Source organism: Brassica oleracea, chromosome C3 (genome assembly GCF_000695525.1).
Source record: "Brassica oleracea var. oleracea cultivar TO1000 chromosome C3, BOL, whole genome shotgun sequence".
Lineage (NCBI taxonomy): Eukaryota > Viridiplantae > Streptophyta > Magnoliopsida > Brassicales > Brassicaceae > Brassica > Brassica oleracea.
In genome coordinates, this window is record NC_027750.1 from 25,460,935 (window position 1) to 25,481,908 (window position 20,974).

Here is a 20,974-nt window from a genome sequence, read left to right on the forward strand (position 1 = left end):
TTATCAAAACCAATGTTAATTACACTAGGCATAATGTGTGCGCTTGACCCTAACCTAGCGCCGAATCAATTATTTGGTAATTATACGAGAATTAATCGGGAAATAGTTTTGTAAACCTTTTGTGTATTATTAATATTACGTACTAGTTTTGTAGCAAAATAAAAATAATGTAATATGGTCTAGTGGTTTTGTGCGATATTTGTTTTCTTGAGATGCTGCGTTCGAAACTATTTTTGGTTAACTAGCCATTCTTTTTTATTATTAAGTAAGGGTAATATTATTAAAAATCTCTACTGTAAAATCAAATTTCTAAAGAGTATTTTTAGTTATGTTGATTAAAATTTGAATGACTATATTTGTAAAGAAAATTTTATATAAATATAAATAAATATAAATTGAGTGGTATTTCTTGTAAATATTACATATGAGTAAGATTATTTATAATTAATTCTCATGTTTTAATAAGGTATATAACATACTTTGATAACTAAATTAATTAATATATTGTATATGATAACTATCTAAATTTCTGATAAATAATCAAATTTATTATTTAAATTTAATCAAAATCTGGTAAAAAAAAGTGTACTTTTCAAATTAAAATTATAAATACGATAAATTTGATTATTTAAGTTATTCAAAAAATAGAATTATAGGGATTAAACTACAAAAAAAATTAAAAAAAAATAGTCTAAATCATCATATAACCGGCTATATGCATGTTTTAGCTATTTATTATGAGTTTAAGTATGCAATTCAAATTCTTATTTAGTTTAAAAATGTTTTGGCACGTTAATATTGTTTGGATATGTATTTTCCCTGGTTTTATAATGCGGAGATGAATAAGCTGTTTTCCAAATTCAGAGACCAGAGGATACTTTTGAGAATAGACTTGTTCAGTTTCCAAGACAGACTTCCTTAACTTATAACCGTTGTTCCTTGGCCGACTCAACCTCCCGCTACGTGTAGCGTTGACCAGTAAGCTTACCTTTTCTAAACTCCACCGGAAACAAACCTATTTATAATTTAAATGCAATTTACTAAAATATAAAAAATACTTGTTTTATCAAATATCAAAATATTTATTAAATTAAGTATACGTGAATTAATTATTCATATAATAAATATTTATTTTAGGTATTTAATAATATTTAAAATATTTATTCTGGGATAAAATTTGGGTTTGGTATAAGTGTTTTGGGGGATTTTAGATTTTTTGGTTTTTCAGATTTTGGTTTGGTTGAGATAAAATTTACAACCCGAAATATCTTAAAACAAGACATTTTTAATATTTATGTTGGATTTAGTTAAGTTTAAATTCATTCTTCTTGGATCAGTCTCGGTTTATTTGGTCATCACTACTCTTTGTAAAATAGAGGTAGGTCTAAGCATCTGGGTCCAAAATCTGTGGACCTGTTCTGATTTAGTTTTCGGGACTGGGTGAAATGTGCAAAGCCTAAATTGAAGTGTGAAATAGTGGGAGTAGAAATAATTTATTTCACAAAGAGAGACTTGTACATGTACTTGTAATAAACTGACGTGGGATAAAGAACCTTTTGTCTCTCTCTCATCACCGCAACCGCACCGGCGAAACCCTAATCTCCCAAAAAAAAAAAAAAAAAACTTGCTCATCGTAAAATCGATCTCCGGTTCAATCCCAAATCCGACATGAGCCAGACCGTTATTTCGCTGGGACTATAATGATCGGACTCCGTCTCGATTGCATGGAGTTTGAGCTATGCCGGAGCCTCGCCGTCGAGTCCGCCGTGGCCGTGTTGCCGACGCTGTAGCTCTGGAAAGGCCGAGGACGAGGCTAGCGGCGAGGAAGTTGAAAGAGGAGAATCAGGTTGGTGAAGAAGAAGAGGAGAAGGAAGTTATGGCGATTGGTAACGATAGTGGTGGCTCCAACAAGGCGGCTGCACAGGAAGAAGAAGGAAACACTGCTCCTTTCCCTGAAAGGGTAAAAGCTTTCTCTAGGGGAGACAATCATTTTATGCATAGTTTTGGTGTAATGAGTTAACGGTTCTGTCTCTTTGTCAGGTTCAAGTTGGAGGATCACCTCTGTACAAGGTTGAGAGAAAGCTGGGAAAGGGTGGTTTTGGTCAAGTGTTTGTGGGACGGCGTATTACTGGTGGTAATGAACGTAGTGCTGGAGCTAGCATCTTGGAGGTAATGTAACTCAGTCTGCCTTGCTACTCTGGTGGATACTCTTATTAGCCCAATCATGCTAACATTCTCTCGCATCTTTGTTTCCCTTAATAGGTTGCTTTGAAGTTTGAGCATCGAACCAGCAAGGGATGCAACTACGGCCCCCCACACGAGTGGCAAGTGTACAAGTGGGTGTTTTCATTCTTAATTCCTTTTTACTCAGATACTTTGTTGAGTTGAAATGTGAAATTGACATTTTCTTTTCTTGTGAGCAGCACTTTGGGTGGTAGTCATGGAGTGCCTAGAGTGCATTTTAAAGGGAGACAAGGAGACTATTATGTTATGGTATTGGATCTCCTCTTTTCTAATTTTCTCCGGTCGGTTTCATTGATGGTATTTCCTTCTTTTTTTTTTGGCCTCAGGTTATGGACATACTCGGGCCGAGCTTATGGGATATATGGAATACTTCAGGGCAAGCGTGAGTATCCATTATAGAGTTCCTGTCTCTCCATTATTAAAGAACTAATGTAGTTTCCAAAATTTATTTGGTTTCTTCCAAATGCGACATTAAAAATCCAGTCAGACTGCCCTAACGATTCTCTTACCTTTTCTCTTTAACAGAATGTCCTCAGAAATGGTAGCTTGCATTGCTGTTGAATCACTGTCCATCCTTGAAAAGATGCATGCAAAAGGGTTTGTACTTTCACCTTTTCTGGTTTTTGTATTTATCTTTGTTGACAGAGGTTCCTTCTTACATATGTTTTCCACCGTTAAGTTACTATGTTTTGTCTTTGTTAACTATTTTGGTTTTAGTTATGTGCATGGAGATGTTAAGCCAGAAAATTTCTTACTCGGCCAGCCTTCAACTTCTCAAGAGAAGAAGCTGTTTCTTGTTGATTTGGGACTAGGTTGGTTGATTTTCATTCTCTTCGTTAGGTGCTTAGTTACATTTCTCATCTTATTAACTTAACTTTTCAGCAACAAAGTGGAGAGAAGGTGGTGGCGGCGGACAACATGCTGAATATGATCAACGTCCTGATATGTTTAGGTAAGAATTTTCAAACTGGCACCCAACTCTGATTCTATAGTTACTCTGTCTCTCTTCTTGAATATTTCTTTCCTTAATTTTGTAGGGGGACAGTTAGATACGCAAGTGCTCATGCTCACTTAGGGAGAACTGCCAGCAGAAGGGACGATCTCGAATCATTGGCATATACACTGATCTTCCTTCACCGAGGTAGATTGCCGTGGCAAGGATATCAGGTACTGCAGACCTATCTTTTTGTTTTGTTGAATGATGTTGTTAGCATACTTTTTCCTCTGCTAATCTTTTATCATGCTCACTTTTCAGGGAGATAACAAGTCATTCCTCGTTTGCAAAAAGAAGATGGCAACATCGCCGGACATGCTTTGTTGTTTCTGTCCCCCTCCTTTCAAGCAATTTCTTGAGATCGTGGTTAATATGAAATTTGACGAGGAACCTAACTACGGGAAGTTAGTATCACTGTTTCAAGAGCTCTTGGGGGAGAATCCGGCAATTAGACCCATAAACACAGAAGGTGCTCAAAAGGTGACGTTTACATCCTTTACATTTTACTTTTCTTGGCTATTAAGTAGTCACTTTGGAGTTGTTGTTTGACGTCTTGTATTTTTTTTTGGTGGTAGATCATTTTTCAAGTTGGACAGAAGCGAGGTAGGTTGAGCATTGGGGAAGAAGAAGAAGAAGATGCACCTAGGAAAAAAGTCCGTCTAGGTGTCCCTGCAACGCAATGGATTTCAATTTACAATGCCAGGCAACCAATGAAGCAGAGGTAACAAAGTTTATGGTTAACTATAGCATTAGATAACTATTAATGTCTTTTGATCTGTCCATGCCTCAAGTGGGAAGTCCGTTTGTGTCTCAAGTGTTTTCTTGGTTTAGAACTTTGATTCTTGGCTTTAGTGTGAATACGAGTTTGGACTAACAATCTACTTGCGCAACCAGGTACCATTATAATGTGGCTGATACAAGACTAGCACAGCATATCGAGAGAGGTACAGCAGATGGTTTGTTAATAAGCTGTGTATCATCATGTTCGAATCTATGGGCATTAATAATGGATGCTGGAACTGGCTTCACAAACCAAGTCTACGAACTCTCTCCTGTCTTCTTGCATAAGGTTGGTCCAATGTTTCTCTGTTAATGATTATTAAGTCTTTGTTCTGTCAAGATGATCTTATGTGAGTATAAACTATGTTCTGTTTCAGGAATGGATTATGGAACAGTGGGAGAAGAATTACTACATAAGTTCTATTGCTGGTGCAACCAATGGAAGCTCCTTAGTTGTCATGTCAAAAGGTATATACACTTTTCCTGCTTCATGAAAACATATGAATGTTTGCCAATAACTATGGCTAGCTCGTTAGCATGAAAACCATTGATGGCTTATTCGATGTTCGTTTTAAAATTGGGTATCGAAGGCACGGCGTATACACAGCAGTCGTACAAAGTAAGCGATTCATTTCCATTCAAGTGGATAAACAAGAAGTGGAGAGAAGGCTTCCATGTTACCTCTATGGCAACAGCTGGAACCCGATGGGGTGTTGTCATGTCCCGCAACTCTGGCTACAGTGAACAGGTTAGACTTCAACAATGCTTCTTCATGTGATGTCTTTCTTCATAAACTCACCAATTTATCTCTCTCTCTCTCCAGGTTGTTGAACTGGATTTTCTGTATCCGAGTGAAGGCATCCACAGGCGTTGGGATGGTGGATTCAGAATCACATCAACAGCAGCAACAACGGATCAAGCTGCTCTAATTCTAAGCATCCCACGGCGTAGACTGGTCGATGAGACACAAGAGACATTGCGTACCTCTCAATTCCCCAGCACACATGTCAAGGTGAGTAGAGTGAAGATTACTTTAAATCTTTGAGATTTTTTTCTCCCTTCCGATGAACAATGCCTGAGATCTTGTGCATTGTTTTACCTTCTGTTGTGCAGGAAAAATGGGGAAAGAATCTCTACCTTGCTTCATTAAGCTATGGCCGAACTGTATCTTAAAGCTGTAAGAAGAGAGTAAGAAGCTTCAATTATGAAGTAGTGAGGGCATAATCACTTATTTAAGTAGACATTAAACTGCTATTTATTTTTTTTGTATTAAGAGGTTATTTTGTTGCAAGTATAATATATACTATTACAAGGATTCACAACAAAAATAGACTGTATTCTTCAATGTTCTCTCCATATACGACCTGAAATCTTCAACTTCAGTTCCTTGCTGTTGGTATTATCGGCAGAGAAGAACATAGCCAACTTGCGAGTGATGATCAAGCCGTCTTGGCTGTCACGAACGGTTTTGTGACTGTCTCGAATGCTTCTAGGCACTCCCTGCCATGTCATCTTTCTGCCATGGCCACTGATCTCCAAAGTGTAGCTGAAGCTTGTTGCTTCCTCTTCATCTCCCATAAACTGCATGTAAGCTATGTACATGGGCGTCTTCTTAAGGTGGAATGCTTCAAAGTATAAGCAGAATTGTCGACCGTAACAATCCAGAAGCTGCAACCGTTTTGTATGGGAAAAATAATTAACAAAGCTGAGCAAAAGGAACACAATGTTTGGTAATCTTAACTCACAGTTAACATCCAAGTAGCATGATGAAGATGTTTAGGATTATGATGGACATATCGATGACTGAAACTTCTCCCATCATGCATTTCAACATGATGATCATTCCTTAGATGCTGAAGCAGCCACCGAATATCTCCTGTGGCTGTACACTTGGATCCAGAGTAGGGACAATTATACGGTTTTTCCTTATCATTGTTGACCTCTCCGGTGTAGTCATTGGAACACTGTAATAAGTTGTGTTAGTTACAATGTGTTCTCATTTATCTAATAGATTTGTATACATACCTGGTAGATTGTAGAAGTAATCTGATTTGTACAAACCGGATAATCAAGCAACTCATGGACCTGAGATTCAATCTGAAGGTGATTGATTCGAGGTTCCATTTCGCTAGAATTCATGAAATCAAAAGGCAAGTGATGAAGTGAAAGAGGAGAAATGTGTATGAATGTAGGTTTGTTATGTATGTATGTATGTACAATAACCACATACATACGTTTACGTTGTTTTAAGTTTCAGCTTTCAATGATTCAAGACAACGTGAAGTAAATGGTGAAATATAAGAGTTGGCTCCTGAGATTGCGTGAAAGAGCTTGATTTTAGGGGAGAAAATAATACAGACAAAAACCATATAGTATATGACTTGTGATTTTAACTACTACAATTTAGTCAAGGTTCTTGGTAACACGACACCCTGAGTTGTCATACCATGTATCCAATTGGGTCTTGCAAGTTGTAAGTAACCATCAGTTTCATATGCCATGTGGACAAATGACTCTTAACCAAATCAAATTATTGCATTTTATTAAAACAAAAAGGCAATACTGATTGATCATCTTTTAATCAGTCATGGTTAAAAAGCAAAAGACATTGCATGAGAAGTGAGAACATAACAAATTCCAAATACACAAAAAAAATTCTTGTCGTCTGACATTGGTATTTGTGGAAACTTTGGAAATTGTTCTCATTTACTGTTTTTAGTGTTTCAAAAAAAAAAAAAAAGTTCTCATTTACTGTTTAAATAAAAGAAAAAGTAATTTTGAAAAAGAGAGAACTTACCATTAATTATAAATATTCATAATACTGTAGTATCAACAAAATGAACACAAAAACAAACTAAATTCACAGACATTTATTTTCTTAATATAAATAAACTAGAGTAACAGAGAATAATTGAACATATTATTACATTAAACTTAATATTAGTAGTGACATTTAAGCAATACTCCCTCTGTTTTTAATTATAATTAGTTTTACCTAAAAGCACAAATATTTAGAAAATTGTTATTTAAAAAAATATATCATTTAATCAATTAATTCAACCAATTATAAAAAGTTTGACATTATTTTATCGGTCACACAATATCCAATAAATGAAAAAAATGTATTGAAATATGTAAACTACTTATATTGTGAAACAAACTTTTTTTGCTAAAACTACCTACATTTAAAAACAGAGGGAGTACTAGTCTTTTCATCGTATCCATATATACTACTATTGAAAACTTGAAACACACTAGCAGAACTAGGCATGGGCATAAAAACCGAAAACCAAAAACCGAACGAAAACCGAACCGAAAAACCAAATCTGAAACCGAACCAAAGTTCAAAAATAACCGAACGGTTTCTATATTTCTATAACCGAAACTGAACCGAGAACCGAATGGACACACGAATATCCGAAATAAAATTTATATATCTAAAAATATTAATTATATTTAGTATTAAAAATAATATTCAAAACTTCCTACTTATATACCAAATTATCCAAAAAAATCGAAATACTCATATATTTTTTTTTTATCTAGAGCATTTTAAATTATCCAAATTATCCTAAATAACCGAATTACCCGAATAGTTTTTATCCAAAATATTAAAATTTATCCGAATTACCTTATTTATATCCAAAAAATCCCCAGTAAATTGTTTTTACCCCGAATCATCCAAAATTGACCAAAAAAACCGGAACCGAACCGTAACTGAATTAAAACCACAAATTTATCGGATATTAGCTGGTTCTTATAATTGTTATCTGAACCGATCCACAACCGGAAAGAACCAAACCGGACCGGACCCGAACCAAATTTCATAGATAACCGAATGGTTCCTATATCTCTATAATCGAAAAACCGAAGACCGAAAGAACCGAACCGAAAATCGAACGCTCAGGGCTAAGCAGAACACTTTCCGCAAGTAAATCACACTACTCTCAGTCTCAGAGATGTCAAAGGAGGAATATCCCATCTACCAAATCCCCTAAGATTTGACAAACGGGCTACATAAACATGGGCATACCAAATAAGGCCCATGGGATTATTACTTAATATTAAATTATTAATGTAGAGTATACAAAGTGACACGTCAATATTGACATAACCAAAGAGGCCCATATACAAAGTGATGTAATGCTAAAGATAAAGAGAAATTAATGATGTAGGGTCATTGTCTCTCCATTTCATCGCACTAGGATAACAATGACATTTCGCCCCGATTCATATTATGTTTCACATGGCCTTTCAACATCTCTCTACTCACATGTCATTTACTTTGTGATCCCAATTCTGTGATAAATCAAACATAAAGTTCTTAAACCTCTTATCCATCTTATGGTCAATCTCTTTATATATTTCTCCAAAAAAAAAAATCTTTATATACTCTGGTTTCTGATATACCAAACAAGAGGTCATAAAGTGTAAAAACCAAAATAATAAAGGTTCCGGTGAATTTGATTAGAGCATAGGTTTCTGATCATGTGTGTTCATGCGTCTACACGCATAGATGATAGATCGTATATGATGACTGGACCGGGTGGGTTTATGCAGGTACGGAGGTACCTATAGGAGATATATGTCATTAGGGTCATAACTGTAATTAGTCAATACCTAATCACTTATGTATTCTGTATAAATACTGTACTTGTACACATTAATAAAGCATTCAGCCTCCATTCATACAGTACGTGTATGGCTGTATAAAGTGTAATCATTTTAATGCGCAGAAGTTGAACGTATAATTGTAATGATTGTTGAATAAGATACCTTTTCGTGCTAATAGTTGTACACTTTCGACCTGCATAGCAAAGAAAAAAGGTAGTTGCAGCAACTAGACGCTCGAAAATGGCACGTAGTGAAACTCATTTTTCATCGTTTCTACATTAGTTTTACATTATGAACTATACCTAATACCTGTACATTAACGTGTTTGTGTGTGTATATACCGTGATGCGTACTGAACCATCTTATTATGAAGGAAGATTGTTGCTCAAATTTTACTCTCTTTTAGCTTTTTTTAAAAGATGTCTCTATTTCTTTTCGGGTAAATAGTTAAATAGATAATTGTCGAAATTAAAGAAATGGTGGATGTACCTGGTACAATAATTAATTACACTTACATTTGTATATTGATTTTTACTCAAAATGATAATAAATGTATGTTACCGTTCTGGAGAGATTTAATGCAATTGTTCCTCGGAATTGAAAAATCCATTAGAAAAATCAATACGCAACCTCGGAAGAAAACATGGTTTTTAATGACGGTAAAGACAATTCATTATGTCAGTGTCATTATGAAAATACAGTGTCATTATGAAAATGAAAACACAAGAGTATAGTAGTTACAGAATCCAGGGTTCTTGCGTGTTTCTGTGGGATGCACAAAAATAAATTACTTTTTAATTTATTTAAAGAAATTTCTTGTAAAGTTTTGGCTTGGATTGTTTCTAGTTCTACTGGCTGAATTAAATATGCAAGTCAGTAAGTGGGATTAAATTATTTGACAAGTTTTTTTTTTTTAATTTGGAGCTTATACGGATTGAGATCGGATTAGATCATTTCCGGTGTATTCTTCTATTTTTACTTATAAAATAGAGGAACTCTATAATAGAAATGAGTTTTATTCCAATGTATTTGTAACATTCGAGTTGTGATATATGGAAAGACTTAAGAGAATTGATTATGCTACCTATGTTACCAAAGTTGAATTATCTTTTTCGTCACGTATCTGTTTAGACCTCTTATCCATCTTATGGTCAATCTCTTTATATATTTCTCCGTGTTTGGGCTGGAGTAGTGAAATGATGAGTGACCTATCGGGAAGTGATTCGCGATACCGTGCGAATGAGGCCAAAACACGGAGAAAGGTCAGGTGGTGATTGCAGGGTCAGTAAACAATGATTCTGAGCCTTGGAAAACTAATGCACCACCCGTCAGATGGGATGGGGTCCATGGGCCGAGTGAGCGGGCGTAGAAGACCCATTAGCCGTGGACGGGTGGAGGTGTTAAAAGTGGTATCAAAGCTGGTTAGCCATCTCGGTTCTGATCCGAGAGGCGTCTTGAGACCTGTCGTGGGGCGCAACGAGGACGTTGCGTTCTTTGAGAGGGGGTGAATTGTAACATCCCGAGTTGTGATATATAGAAAGACTTAAGAGAATTGATTTGACTACCTATATCACCAAAGTTGACTTATCTATTCCGTCATACATTCGTTTAAAACTCCAGAGTTAAGCTTGCCTGGGCTGGAGTAGTGAAAGGACTTGTGACCTATCGGGAAGTGATTCGCGATACCGTGCGAGTGAGGCCAAAACACAGGAAAAGGTCGGGTGGCGATTGCAGGGGTAGTAAACAATGATTTCGAGCCTTGGAAAATTAATGCACCACCCGTCGGATGGGATGGGGCCCAGGGGCCGAGTGAGCAGGCGTGAATGACCCATTAGCCGTGGGCAGGTGGGGGCGTTAAAGTATTTTTCTAAAATAGAGATCTCTACGTATAGAACAAAATATAAAGGAATACTATTTTTTCCTCTATAAATAGAGGAAAAAATAACAATCTCTATTTTGAGGTAAAAATAGAGATGTGTTGAAGTGATTTTGCCTCTAAATGTTATTATATAGGTAGAAATAGAGTTAAGTTGGAGATGCTCTTAGGAATTATTTTATTTTGTGTATTTGAAATTTAAAATAACATCAATTTTCCTTGTCAAAATGATTAAAAATGGGAGAAAAAAATCAATAGCATTTTTTTCAATTATCATGGAAGTTATAGACCTTTGTCATCTCAAAGTTCGATTTAAGAAAATAATATTTCGTCCTAAGAATGGTTTGAATCACTGAGTACACAACAAAAGAACAATCCTATTGCATTACACTAGGCCACCAACAATTCGATAGAGGAAAAGAAAAACAAAGAGAATATGTTCATGGTTGCAAATTTTTTAAATGATATTCTATAAGTCGGACCTTATAATATATCACAATACTGTATATAAATTTGTTTTATCCAACTATACTTTAGAAATTTAAGATTAATAGTGTAGTTCCAAATACGAATACAACTGATGATGGCTCGCTAATATTCTCTTATTTACATAGGTTACGAGTTAGCGATTAAATTTAGGGCCATTGTCTCTAAACTATTGATGTAGGACCGGCTAGTTAACTATAGATGCAATGCAATATAATAACGAAGACGACTAAACAATTGTGTCAATATTAAAACGTGCATGTGATTTATTTTTTTTAAATACTCCGCACGTTGCATTCTATTTCAAAAATTCGAAGTTGCTTGTTTACTAGTTAAGGGGTAGTATAAAATAAAGACTAGTTTTTAGTTTTACCATGAAAGTTGAGTAATCACCAGCAATTAGCTAACATAAGAACAACTCCAATGGTACTATTTTAGCATAGAGTTCCTAAGTTATATAGTTGTGCATGTATATATATTAAATATTATTTAATTAAAAATATACTAAAATTCTTGGAAATCCAACCAATAATATCTTATTTGGATACTATTGGTTGGGTTTTCAGGAATTTTATTATTGGTTGGGTTTCCAAGAATTTTAGTATACTTATATATACATACACAAATACATAATTTAAGAATTTTATGGTAATATACTACCATTGAGATTGCTCCGAGTATAATATCCGTCGCCAAACGTTGTTGCGTCTGTAGGGGGACTCTTCTCTTTCCTTTTCTTCTTAAGAATTCTTAATCTATGCATAATCTTATACAACAACGTACATAGCTGTTGGCATAAAAGAAACATTAAAATAAAATATAGTTATTAACAGTGTGTGGGTGGTAGTGTCAAGTGTGACAGGAGGAGATTGGTTGAAGCTATGACGGCATTGGCCGCCGGCGCCGTTGATGATGCGTCTCGCGACGGTGACAGAACGTCTGGGACCCATCAACTTAAAAATGTGTGACGCGGAAGTAATCGTCTCAGTTAAACAAAGTCTATTGTTTCAAACAAACTAAGAGCATGATTATTGGGATTCTTATTGTGGAATTATTAACGGAATATAAGAACTCGTCTCTTAACTTTTAACTGAAAAAATTAAGAACCGGTTTTTAAAACTCTTACTCCCTCTGTTCCTGAAAGTAAAATTTTCTAGAGTATGCACGCTTATTAAGAATTTAATAAATGTTTATAATTTAATTTATTTTTTACTTGATTATACACTTTCCAATAACTTTCCATCAATGAAATTTAATCAATTCAAATATTCTCAATTAATGTTCTTCAAAAGTATAAAAAAATACCTTAACAATATAGAAAATCTATCTTTGTGGAACAAGGAAAAAATCTAAAACATTTTACTTTTATGAACGGAGGTAGTATTTAAGAACCGGTTCTTAACTTTTTTAGTTAAAAATTAAGAGATGGGTTATTATATTCTGCTAAGAACCCCAACCTAAAAACCCCTAATAATCATGGTCCAAGTCCCCAAATCATTAGAATAATTAATCAATTATTTTTTGTTTAGAGATATCGTGGGATTACGTATCTTCGAAATCTTGGTAGTACATTTCTAATCCATTGCTATTTTTGTTTCTGTTATAGTATTTAGAGTCAATTTCATTTTAATCCATTGCTATTTTTTACTTTATATTTTGAAGATTGCTATTTTTTCCGTTCCTGGAAGTAAGATGTTTTAGATTTTTTACTTGTTACACAAAGATAGATTTTCTATATGTTTAAGATATTTTTTTATACTTTTAAAAAACATTAAATGAAAATATTTGAATTGATTAAATTTGATCGGTGAAAAGTTATTGAAAAATGTATAATAAAAAAAAATTAAATTATACACATTAATTGAATTCTTAATAAACGTTAACATTTTAGAAAATTCTACTTTCGAGAACAGATGGAGTATTATAAAAAAATATATTGGAATAAATTTTATCTCTATTATAAGAATCTTATATTTTAGAGGAAAATATAACAAAATACACGATCTAATTTTTTAAAAAAAATTGTAATAAGGAAAAGGGTTAAAAATTATGAAATTAGAGAGATAATGATTATTGATCCAAAAAAAAAAAAAAAGAGAGATAATGATTAGAGGGCTAGTTGGGATTGGACGGGTCCACGAGGGTTTTACTACATGACACCGAGCCAGAACTAGCTACCTGTGATTGTGCTCTGTTCATTACTTGCACATATTTTGGACCATTTCCTTTTTTATTTTGTCTCTTACACATTAGCACACTTTTAATTAACTTATTTATTTTCTATGTAAACCATATTTTCCATTTATTTGAATCCATGCTAAATAAGTCTTTTTATATTATAAAGATTAAAGAGGATATGTGCCTTGATTATATTTGAATGGTCTGAAAGTAATATAAGATCAACATAGTTAATTATATTAACTTCCAGCATCTAAAAAGACACTGATAAGACTTGTCGGCTGTGTCTACGTACTTGTTTATAGAAAACCGCGTTTAGAGATGAAGGCTGCGTTTGATTCAAATTTGTCATTTGTAACGACGTTAGTTAATTTTCCAATGCCTGTCGTCGAGAGGAGGGTAGATAGAGATCTAAAATATGGTCACAGCTACAAAATTTAAATTCAAATTAAATAACTTTCTTATACTCTCTCTGTTTTTAATTATAAGTAGTTTTACCTAAAAGCACAAATATTTAGAAAATGGTTATTTAAAAAAATATATCATTTAATCAATTAATTCAACCAATTATAAAAATTTAGACATTATTTTATTGGTCACACAATATCTAATAAATGAAAAAAGTGCATTGAAATATGTAAACTACTTATATTGTGAAACAAACTCTTTTTGCTAAAACTACCTACATTTAATAACAGAGGGAGTATTATATATACTACTACATAGTACAAACTATTATTAACTACTGATAAAGGACAAAAACATAAAGAACAAATGTGGTTATCTTTCAGTTCAACCAATTTTCAAACTATTACTAACTAGCAATCTCAATTCATTTATATGAACGATTTCCAAAATGAATATATTGGATATATGTATAAGTATTCGTGGCATCTTTATTTAATGTTACATGAATTATTATTTTTTAAATAAAATATAAATACTGAATTTTACAAGTAAAACAAGTTTTTAAAAAATATTAATTAATGGCTCTAATAATTCCCAGCAAAATTTAAGTGTCTTTCATAAAATTTGATTTTTTCACTTTTCAGAATCACAAGTTTTTTTAAAAAAGATTAATTAATGGCTCTAATAATTCCCAGCAAAATTTAAGTGTCTTTCATGAAATTTGTTTTTTTCACTTTTCAGAATCACAAGTCTTTAGTTCAAATTAGGACCAATGAAGGTTTAAAAAAAAAGAAGGTTTAAATTAAAGGCTTCCCAAAGGTAAGCTAAACTAGTTGGGAGTTAGAACCAATCTCTACATAGTCCAAATACAACGGTCGATATACTTCTTTAACAGACTAAGTTAGTCATCATCAAATCAGTTCATATAAAATATAGGAAATATTTACGCCCACAGACACAATTCGTGTTATGAATTACACTCTAAAGCACTTTGGTTTTACTGGACACTTTCTCTTAGTGAAATGTCAAGCTTAACCCTCACCTCTATCGAAAGTGGGTTTCATGAATTGTCTAACTAGAAAAATTGGTTTTCCTAACTAGTAAACCACTAACTAAAGAGAGACCGAACAAACATAGAAACAATAAAACAAATAATATATTTTCAGATATTTTTTACTTGAATTTTGAAATAGTCGATCTCTTTACTCTTTCTCATTTTGTAAATTCCAAGAGACAAACCCTAGTTTTCTCTCTTCTCCGACTTTTTGTAGATCTAGAAACTCAAACCTTCACCAAACCCTAATCAAGTTTATAAAAATCAGATCTTCTCCGGCGATAGTCGATTTCGTCATTAACCACCGCCAGCCAGCCACCGTTGATTGAGAGAAACCCGTCATGGAAGGTGAGTTTCGTCTCCCCAAAAGGCTTTTTGCAACAGATAGATTCTCGAAGCTCAGTCCCGTGGAAACGATGGCGGTGGCGGTGGAGGGTGTGGTGGAAGAAGCGGTGGATACCACAGTGGAGGCGGTGGTGGTTGTGGAGGCGATAGTGGAAGACGTGAGTATGGATACAATGGTGGTGGTTGGTGGAGGTGGCTGCCGAATCTTCATCCACAAAATCTTGAACATAAGACCTCATCCACAAGATCTTCATCCACAAAACCTTGATTCATGTGTTCACATTTTCCAATGTCCATACTTTTACCATCCACAATGTGTATGTTCATATCTAACTCGTACACAATTTTTCGTGTCCACAAACACTTGACATGCAAGGTGCAATTTCTGATTCAAAATCGAACCATTTTAGCTTTGTTTTGTTTCTAAGGATATATCTCAACTTTCGTCTCTTTGTTCTAAAATTAGCAGAGAACAGAGAAGAATAATTTATTCTCTGTCAACTGTTCACCGTAACCACAACCATTACGTCCATACATATCTATCCATAAGTATATGTTAAGTGTCCACGTTTCTTGCGTCCACATTCTTTCTGTCCATAAATCTTTTATTGATTGTGCTCAATGACTTTTCAGATTTACTTAACTTTTATACTATATTTATGTACATATAACAAGTAAAAAGATAATTAAGCAGATTTTAGTTTGCTTGTCCATAATTATTGTTTCTACAACTCATTTGTAATTTACGTATTCACAATTCATGAATCCACTTTTTTTTTCTATCCACAATATATATGTCCATATTTCATTTGTCCCACAAATGCTTAATCCAAAAAATTGAGTTTACAACTACTTTTACTTTTCAGCTTCTTTCATTTATTCCAATCAGAAGGAATATCTGGTTTGGTTCTTTAAAGAAAACTTCCTCTTCCCATTCACGCTGGTTAACAAGTTAAGGGCTTTTTTGTCCACCACAAAAACACATGTCCCAACAATTTGTGTCATATCCACTATGTGTCTTTGAGCGGAAACAAAAGACACAAAGTGTCTCTAAGTGTAAACGTCTCAAAATATAGTCCAAAATTTAAACCTACATATTTGTGGAACAATTGAGAAATTTCCAAATTCTACAGTTTAAGATTAGCGTTTATTTGATATCTATTGATAAAAGGAAATTAATTTCTCCAATTGCAGTAGTTTGGTCAATGAGAAACTGATAAAACTAAAAAAATTAAATTAACCAATGTTTTGGATAAAAACTTCTAGCTGAAATCATTCAAAGTTTCAAACTAAATCATATTAGTACTATACGATTATATTTACTTTAGAAAGGGGAAGGACATTATATTGTACTCTCTCTCCTCCATTTCACACAGATACAGTTTTAATCTTATTTTATAATATATTAATCAGAGAGAAAAATATTTGGTGTAAATGGATATGGTAAAATAAAGTTTTAAAATGATTTTTAATATACATGAAATTTTTGTAAATGACATTTCTCAAATAGAAAGAGTATTAGTTGTATGAAATTATGAAAAAAAAGTTAGCAAAAGCAGAAAGAGTATTGCACAATAGATAATAGTACTATAGTAGTAGTAATAAGCGGAGGAGAGCTTGATTATTAAGCAGAGTACTAGAAATAGTAGTAAGTTTGTTGTTACTAGAGAGAAATTAGTAGAGAAACCAGAATGAGAAGAGACTAGCTAGCTAGTGAGTCAAAACCAAAAATCCTAACAAAAAAGGTAGCAAGTTTGTTCTTCTTCTTGTTGTTGTTTTTCTAAAAGCCTATGTGCTTTGATTGTGAAAGGAGAGACAGAAGCTTGAAGACAGACAAAAACCAATGCTTCTTCTGGTAATATCATTTTCATGTATGGTCTCACTCCATCATCATCGTCTCTCTCTCTCTCTTTACTTATTTTGGTTGAATCATTTTCATGACGGTGAAATTCATGAGAGCTTAGCTAGTTAAAGATTTGTTTCTTATTCGTTGATATTATTAGTATTAAATCTTCTTCCTCTGGCACTTTGTGGTAAATAATTAAATATATATATGTAGTATCTATTAGCCGTTCTTATTTTGTTACATTTGAGGTTTAAATCTCCATCTCCATTGCTAATTTTAAACTCGTTTGTTGTTGTCAGATCCAAGACCAAGAGGCAGTAACTAAATAACGCAAATCCAAAATCATGGCATCTTCCCCAATCTTGTGAGCTTTTATCTCTCCAACAAAGTACAACAGTTCCTCTGAGGCTCGTGTTATATAGACAAACTTAAATGAGTCGAGTTCTGAAGCGAGGGAAGCAGGAGAAGAAGCCTGTAGTATCTGATGGTGCTGAAAAGGTTATCGTTGCTGTTAAAGCTTCTAGGGAGATTCCAAAAACAGCTTTGATTTGGGCTTTGACTCATGTTGTTCACCCTGGGGATTGCATTACCCTCATTGTTGTTGTCCCTTCTCACAACTCAGGTATATGTTGATTTTAAGCTTCTCCTTTGTTTTTCTCTGTTTATACTTATGTCATTTTGTTTTCTGATGAATTTCTAGGAAAAAAACTTTGGAATTTCCCTATGTTTGCTGGGGACTGTGCAAGTGGTCACAAAAAATCACATTCTATAGCACTACCAGAGATAAAGAGTGATCTCACTGATACTTGTTCCCAAATAAATCTCCAGCTTCATGATGTCTATGATCCAAATAAGGTTTGCTCTATTGACCATGGCCAAACTTGAGATTTTGAGGGTTCAAAACATTTCTTATGCATTTAGTAATTTCTTTATATATATATATATATATATATATATATATATATAATTTAGGGGCTTATGCCTATATAAAAATCCTTCAAAATTTTTGGAGACCAAAGCTAATGTTTCATTAGGCTGTGCCAAGATCCTACACTGCTCTTGACATGCATGTTTAGCTATGATGATCCTGTTTCTCATGCTCTTTTGTTGTTATTATTTTTTCATTTTTTTTTAATAGATAAATGTGAAGATTAAGATTGTTTCTGGATCACCCTGTGGAGCAGTTGCTGCTGAGTCTAAGAAAGCAAAAGCAAACTGGGTCGTACTAGACAAGTAATAATCTACTCTTTCATCATATCAGTTATATATAGTTTCACCACCTTTCATGGTTCCATGTGGTTTGTTTTACAGACACCTCAAGAACGAAGAGAAACAGTGTATGGATGATTTACAATGTAACATTGTGGTGATGAAACGTTCTCAGGCAAAAGTTCTGCGCCTAAACTTGGTTGGATCGCCTAAGAAGGATGCTGAGAAAGAGTCTAATTCACCAACTGGACCAGAAGCAGCATCTGAAAAACACACAAAAGGACTACCTGTAACTCCTACTAGCAGCCCTGAGCTAGGGACACCATTCACTAGCACAGAAGCTGGGACTTCATCAGTGTCAAGCTCTGACCATGGAACTTCACCTTTCTTCACTTTGGGAATGAGTGGTTACATGAAGAAGGATGGTGCATTAGTCATCAAGGAGAATGATGATGATTCATGCTCTGAAACTGAGAGTGAAAGTCAATCACTAGCGTCAACTAGTATGAGATTCCAGTCACCTCCTCTTTGTTCTATCTGCCAGCACAAAGGACCAGTATTCGGCAAACCACCGAGAGTGTTCTCGTATGCAGAGTTAGAGCTTGCAACATGTGGCTTTTCAAGGGCTAACTTCTTGGCTGAAGGTGGATACGGATCTGTCCATCGAGGTGTATTACCTGAAGGGCAAGTAGTTGCGGTGAAGCAACACAAACTTGCCAGTTCTCAAGGAGATGTAGAGTTTTGCTCCGAAGTTGAAGTTCTCAGCTGTGCTCAGCACAGAAACGTTGTTATGCTGATTGGTTTCTGCATTGAAGATGGGAGAAGGCTCTTGGTTTATGAATACATATGCAATGGTTCACTTGACTCCCACCTATACGGTAACGTTTCCTTCCATTTTGTGCTTCCTTGTGGTAGAGAGAATGTTTGCTCAGTATCAAGATCTTATACAGGTCGCAAAAGGGAGACGCTGGAGTGGGAAGCAAGGCAAAAGATTGCTGTTGGAGCTGCGAGAGGTCTTAGGTATCTTCATGAAGAATGCAGAGTTGGGTGTATTGTCCATAGAGACATGCGTCCTAACAACATCCTCATTACTCATGATAATGAGCCATTGGTATATGCTACTACTTCCTCCGTTCCCAAAAGAAGAATTTTCTATATTTATTGTTGTTCCAAAATGATAGATTTTCTAGAATTTTAAGATACTTTTAGTAGTATAAGTTTAAGAAATATTAATTAAAAATATTTGAATTAGTTAAAGATAGGTTGATGGTTACTGGAAAACATATAGTAAAATTAACAAGAAATTTAATTGTAAACATTCATTATATTTTTACCATGCGTAAATATTTTAAAAATCCTTCTTTCGGAAACCGAGGGAGTATTAGTTTGGCTTTGCTTGTTCGTGGTAACAATACATGTCTGGACCTAAGTCACTTCTGTTTTTAAATTATATCAGGTTGGAGACTTTGGTCTAGCGAGATGGCAGCCTGATGGGGAACAAGGTGTAGAAACACGAGTGATAGGAACATTTGGGTGAGTCACATCAAGGAAATCTATCATTTACTTCTTGAAACTTGAATTTCTTGCTAAAGGAAAATTACTTTGTTGTTGTGCAGCTATTTAGCGCCAGAATATGCTCAAAGCGGACAAATCACAGAAAAAGCAGATGTGTACTCGTTTGGGGTTGTGTTAGTTGAGCTAGTCACTGGACGCAAAGCCATTGACATTACTATGCCAAAGGGCCAGCAATGCCTCACTGAATGGGTAATGAATTCACATCTAAACTATTCAGCAAAGTAATAGTACTGATGCTTTGTTGGTTGTTGTTTATATCAGGCACGTCCGCTACTGGAGGAGTATGCGGTGGAAGAACTTGTAGATCCGAGGCTTGGTGACCGTTTTGTAGAAAGTGAGGTTATTTGTATGATTCATGCAGCTTCGTTGTGCATACGTAGAGATCCACATTTGAGGCCACGCATGTCTCAGGTAGATAATCAAAAGTAACCTTTGAGACCACTCTTTAGTGTCAGGATGATAGTATATACTGAAAAGGTTTGGTCAATAATGAAGGTGCTACGTATACTGGAAGGAGATATGATCAAGGATGGGAACTACGCATGAACTCCAAGTTCAGAGGCAGGCAATAGAAGCGGGCGGTTCTTGGCGGATAATTACAGCAGTGGTCAGCTAACGAATGATGGGTCAAATAGGTTCAGTGAAACGCCAAGGAGTCAGAGGGTGGAAGTAAACCATAACAAACAGTACTAAGATTTAAGATTTAAGATTTAAGTAAAATCACGTAACTGTGTTAGGAAAAGTTTAGTTGATAGAGTATGAAGTAAAAGTCATCTGTTTTCTCAGTGATGTGGTCCATAGCTGGCAGGAAAGCTTTTTGAGCCTTTTTTTGTTTGTATAGTGGGGTAAGATGCAAACAGAGTTTGCTAATATGTTATCAAGGGATTTGAAAAAAAAATTGGTAAAAGGGAAATTATTAAAAAAGAAAAAAACATCAGGAGGCTTTGTCTTCTTTTGAATTTGAATTCTAGGTTTTGGAGTGTGAACAAGAGATAACAAAACAATGAAGCAGTGATAGATAAGAGAGATGCCAGAATTTGAATTATCCATAGTTTCCTTGCTTGGTCACGAATACTTGCCTTATACCGGCTACATGATCCGTACTCGCCTCGTTTTTTCAAGTATTTGTCGTTGTCAGGTCAAGTATGAAGTCGTTGAGTTTTATTATTTGCAAGTACAAGGCAAGTAACAAGTATCACAAAAAAGTTACGACTCGCCTTGATATTATTCGTTATTTGTTTTACAACTGAAAAAATGATAACTAAACCATAAAAACCAAAACTCTAAACAAATATTTCTTTGTTGTAAGAAGTAAACAATACTTTCTTATCGATTTCTATCTTTTTTTTTATATTAGGTGCACAT

The 20,974-nt window shown here is 34.5% G+C and overlaps 3 protein-coding genes across 3 annotated transcripts; 2 read left to right on the top strand and 1 right to left on the bottom strand.

The window, feature by feature from the left end:
- The first annotated feature begins 1,527 nt into the window (after positions 1 to 1,527).
- Positions 1,528 to 5,346, top strand: LOC106334202. Its single transcript, XM_013772519.1, has 16 exons — positions 1,528 to 1,960; positions 2,041 to 2,169; positions 2,263 to 2,336; positions 2,424 to 2,493; positions 2,571 to 2,626; positions 2,770 to 2,841; positions 2,962 to 3,056; positions 3,127 to 3,196; positions 3,282 to 3,411; positions 3,500 to 3,718; positions 3,814 to 3,959; positions 4,133 to 4,307; positions 4,396 to 4,486; positions 4,609 to 4,766; positions 4,842 to 5,030; positions 5,132 to 5,346. The coding sequence occupies exons 1-16, from the start codon at positions 1,739 to 1,741 to the stop codon at positions 5,189 to 5,191; spliced, it is 1,956 nt and encodes a 651-aa protein (XP_013627973.1). The 5' UTR covers positions 1,528 to 1,738; the 3' UTR covers positions 5,192 to 5,346.
- On the bottom strand, positions 5,155 to 6,342 carry LOC106334208 (E3 ubiquitin-protein ligase SINAT2). The gene is made up of 3 exons (XM_013772526.1): positions 6,044 to 6,342; positions 5,764 to 5,982; positions 5,155 to 5,686 (listed from the first exon to the last, which is right to left on the bottom strand). Exons 1-3 carry the CDS (start codon positions 6,248 to 6,250, stop codon positions 5,360 to 5,362), a joined length of 753 nt encoding a protein of 250 aa, XP_013627980.1. The 5' UTR covers positions 6,251 to 6,342; the 3' UTR covers positions 5,155 to 5,359.
- Positions 6,343 to 16,498: 10,156 nt separating this feature from the next.
- Positions 16,499 to 20,539, top strand: LOC106334204 (inactive protein kinase SELMODRAFT_444075-like). Its single transcript, XM_013772521.1, has 10 exons — positions 16,499 to 16,850; positions 17,125 to 17,447; positions 17,526 to 17,680; positions 17,964 to 18,058; positions 18,137 to 18,912; positions 18,985 to 19,145; positions 19,491 to 19,567; positions 19,651 to 19,798; positions 19,871 to 20,020; positions 20,105 to 20,539. The coding sequence occupies exons 2-10, from the start codon at positions 17,258 to 17,260 to the stop codon at positions 20,153 to 20,155; spliced, it is 1,803 nt and encodes a 600-aa protein (XP_013627975.1). The 5' UTR covers positions 16,499 to 16,850; positions 17,125 to 17,257; the 3' UTR covers positions 20,156 to 20,539.
- Positions 20,540 to 20,974: the final 435 nt, after the last annotated feature.

What these genes read in the sequence shown, in the direction of transcription:
- LOC106334202 (XM_013772519.1), top strand. Translation starts at nt 1,739, where the DNA reads ATGCCGGAGCCTCGCCGTCGAGTCCGCCGTGGCCGTGTTGCCGACGCT. An exon ending in TCTTGTTGATTTGGGACTAG is followed by an intron (nt 3,057 to 3,126) that starts GTTGGTTGATTT and finishes TTAACTTTTCAG; the next exon opens with CAACAAAGTGGAGAGAAGGT. An exon ending in TGCCGTGGCAAGGATATCAG is followed by an intron (nt 3,412 to 3,499) that starts GTACTGCAGACC and finishes CTCACTTTTCAG; the next exon opens with GGAGATAACAAGTCATTCCT.
- LOC106334208 (XM_013772526.1), bottom strand. Translation starts at nt 6,250, where the DNA reads ATGTATGTGGTTATTGTACATACATACATACATAACAAACCTACATTC. An exon ending in TTACTTCTACAATCTACCAG is followed by an intron (nt 5,983 to 6,043) that starts GTATGTATACAA and finishes AACTTATTACAG; the next exon opens with TGTTCCAATGACTACACCGG. An exon ending in ATGCTACTTGGATGTTAACT is followed by an intron (nt 5,687 to 5,763) that starts GTGAGTTAAGAT and finishes AAACGGTTGCAG; the next exon opens with CTTCTGGATTGTTACGGTCG.
- LOC106334204 (XM_013772521.1), top strand. Translation starts at nt 17,258, where the DNA reads ATGAGTCGAGTTCTGAAGCGAGGGAAGCAGGAGAAGAAGCCTGTAGTA. An exon ending in TGTCCCTTCTCACAACTCAG is followed by an intron (nt 17,448 to 17,525) that starts GTATATGTTGAT and finishes ATGAATTTCTAG; the next exon opens with GAAAAAAACTTTGGAATTTC. An exon ending in CGAGTGATAGGAACATTTGG is followed by an intron (nt 19,568 to 19,650) that starts GTGAGTCACATC and finishes GTTGTTGTGCAG; the next exon opens with CTATTTAGCGCCAGAATATG.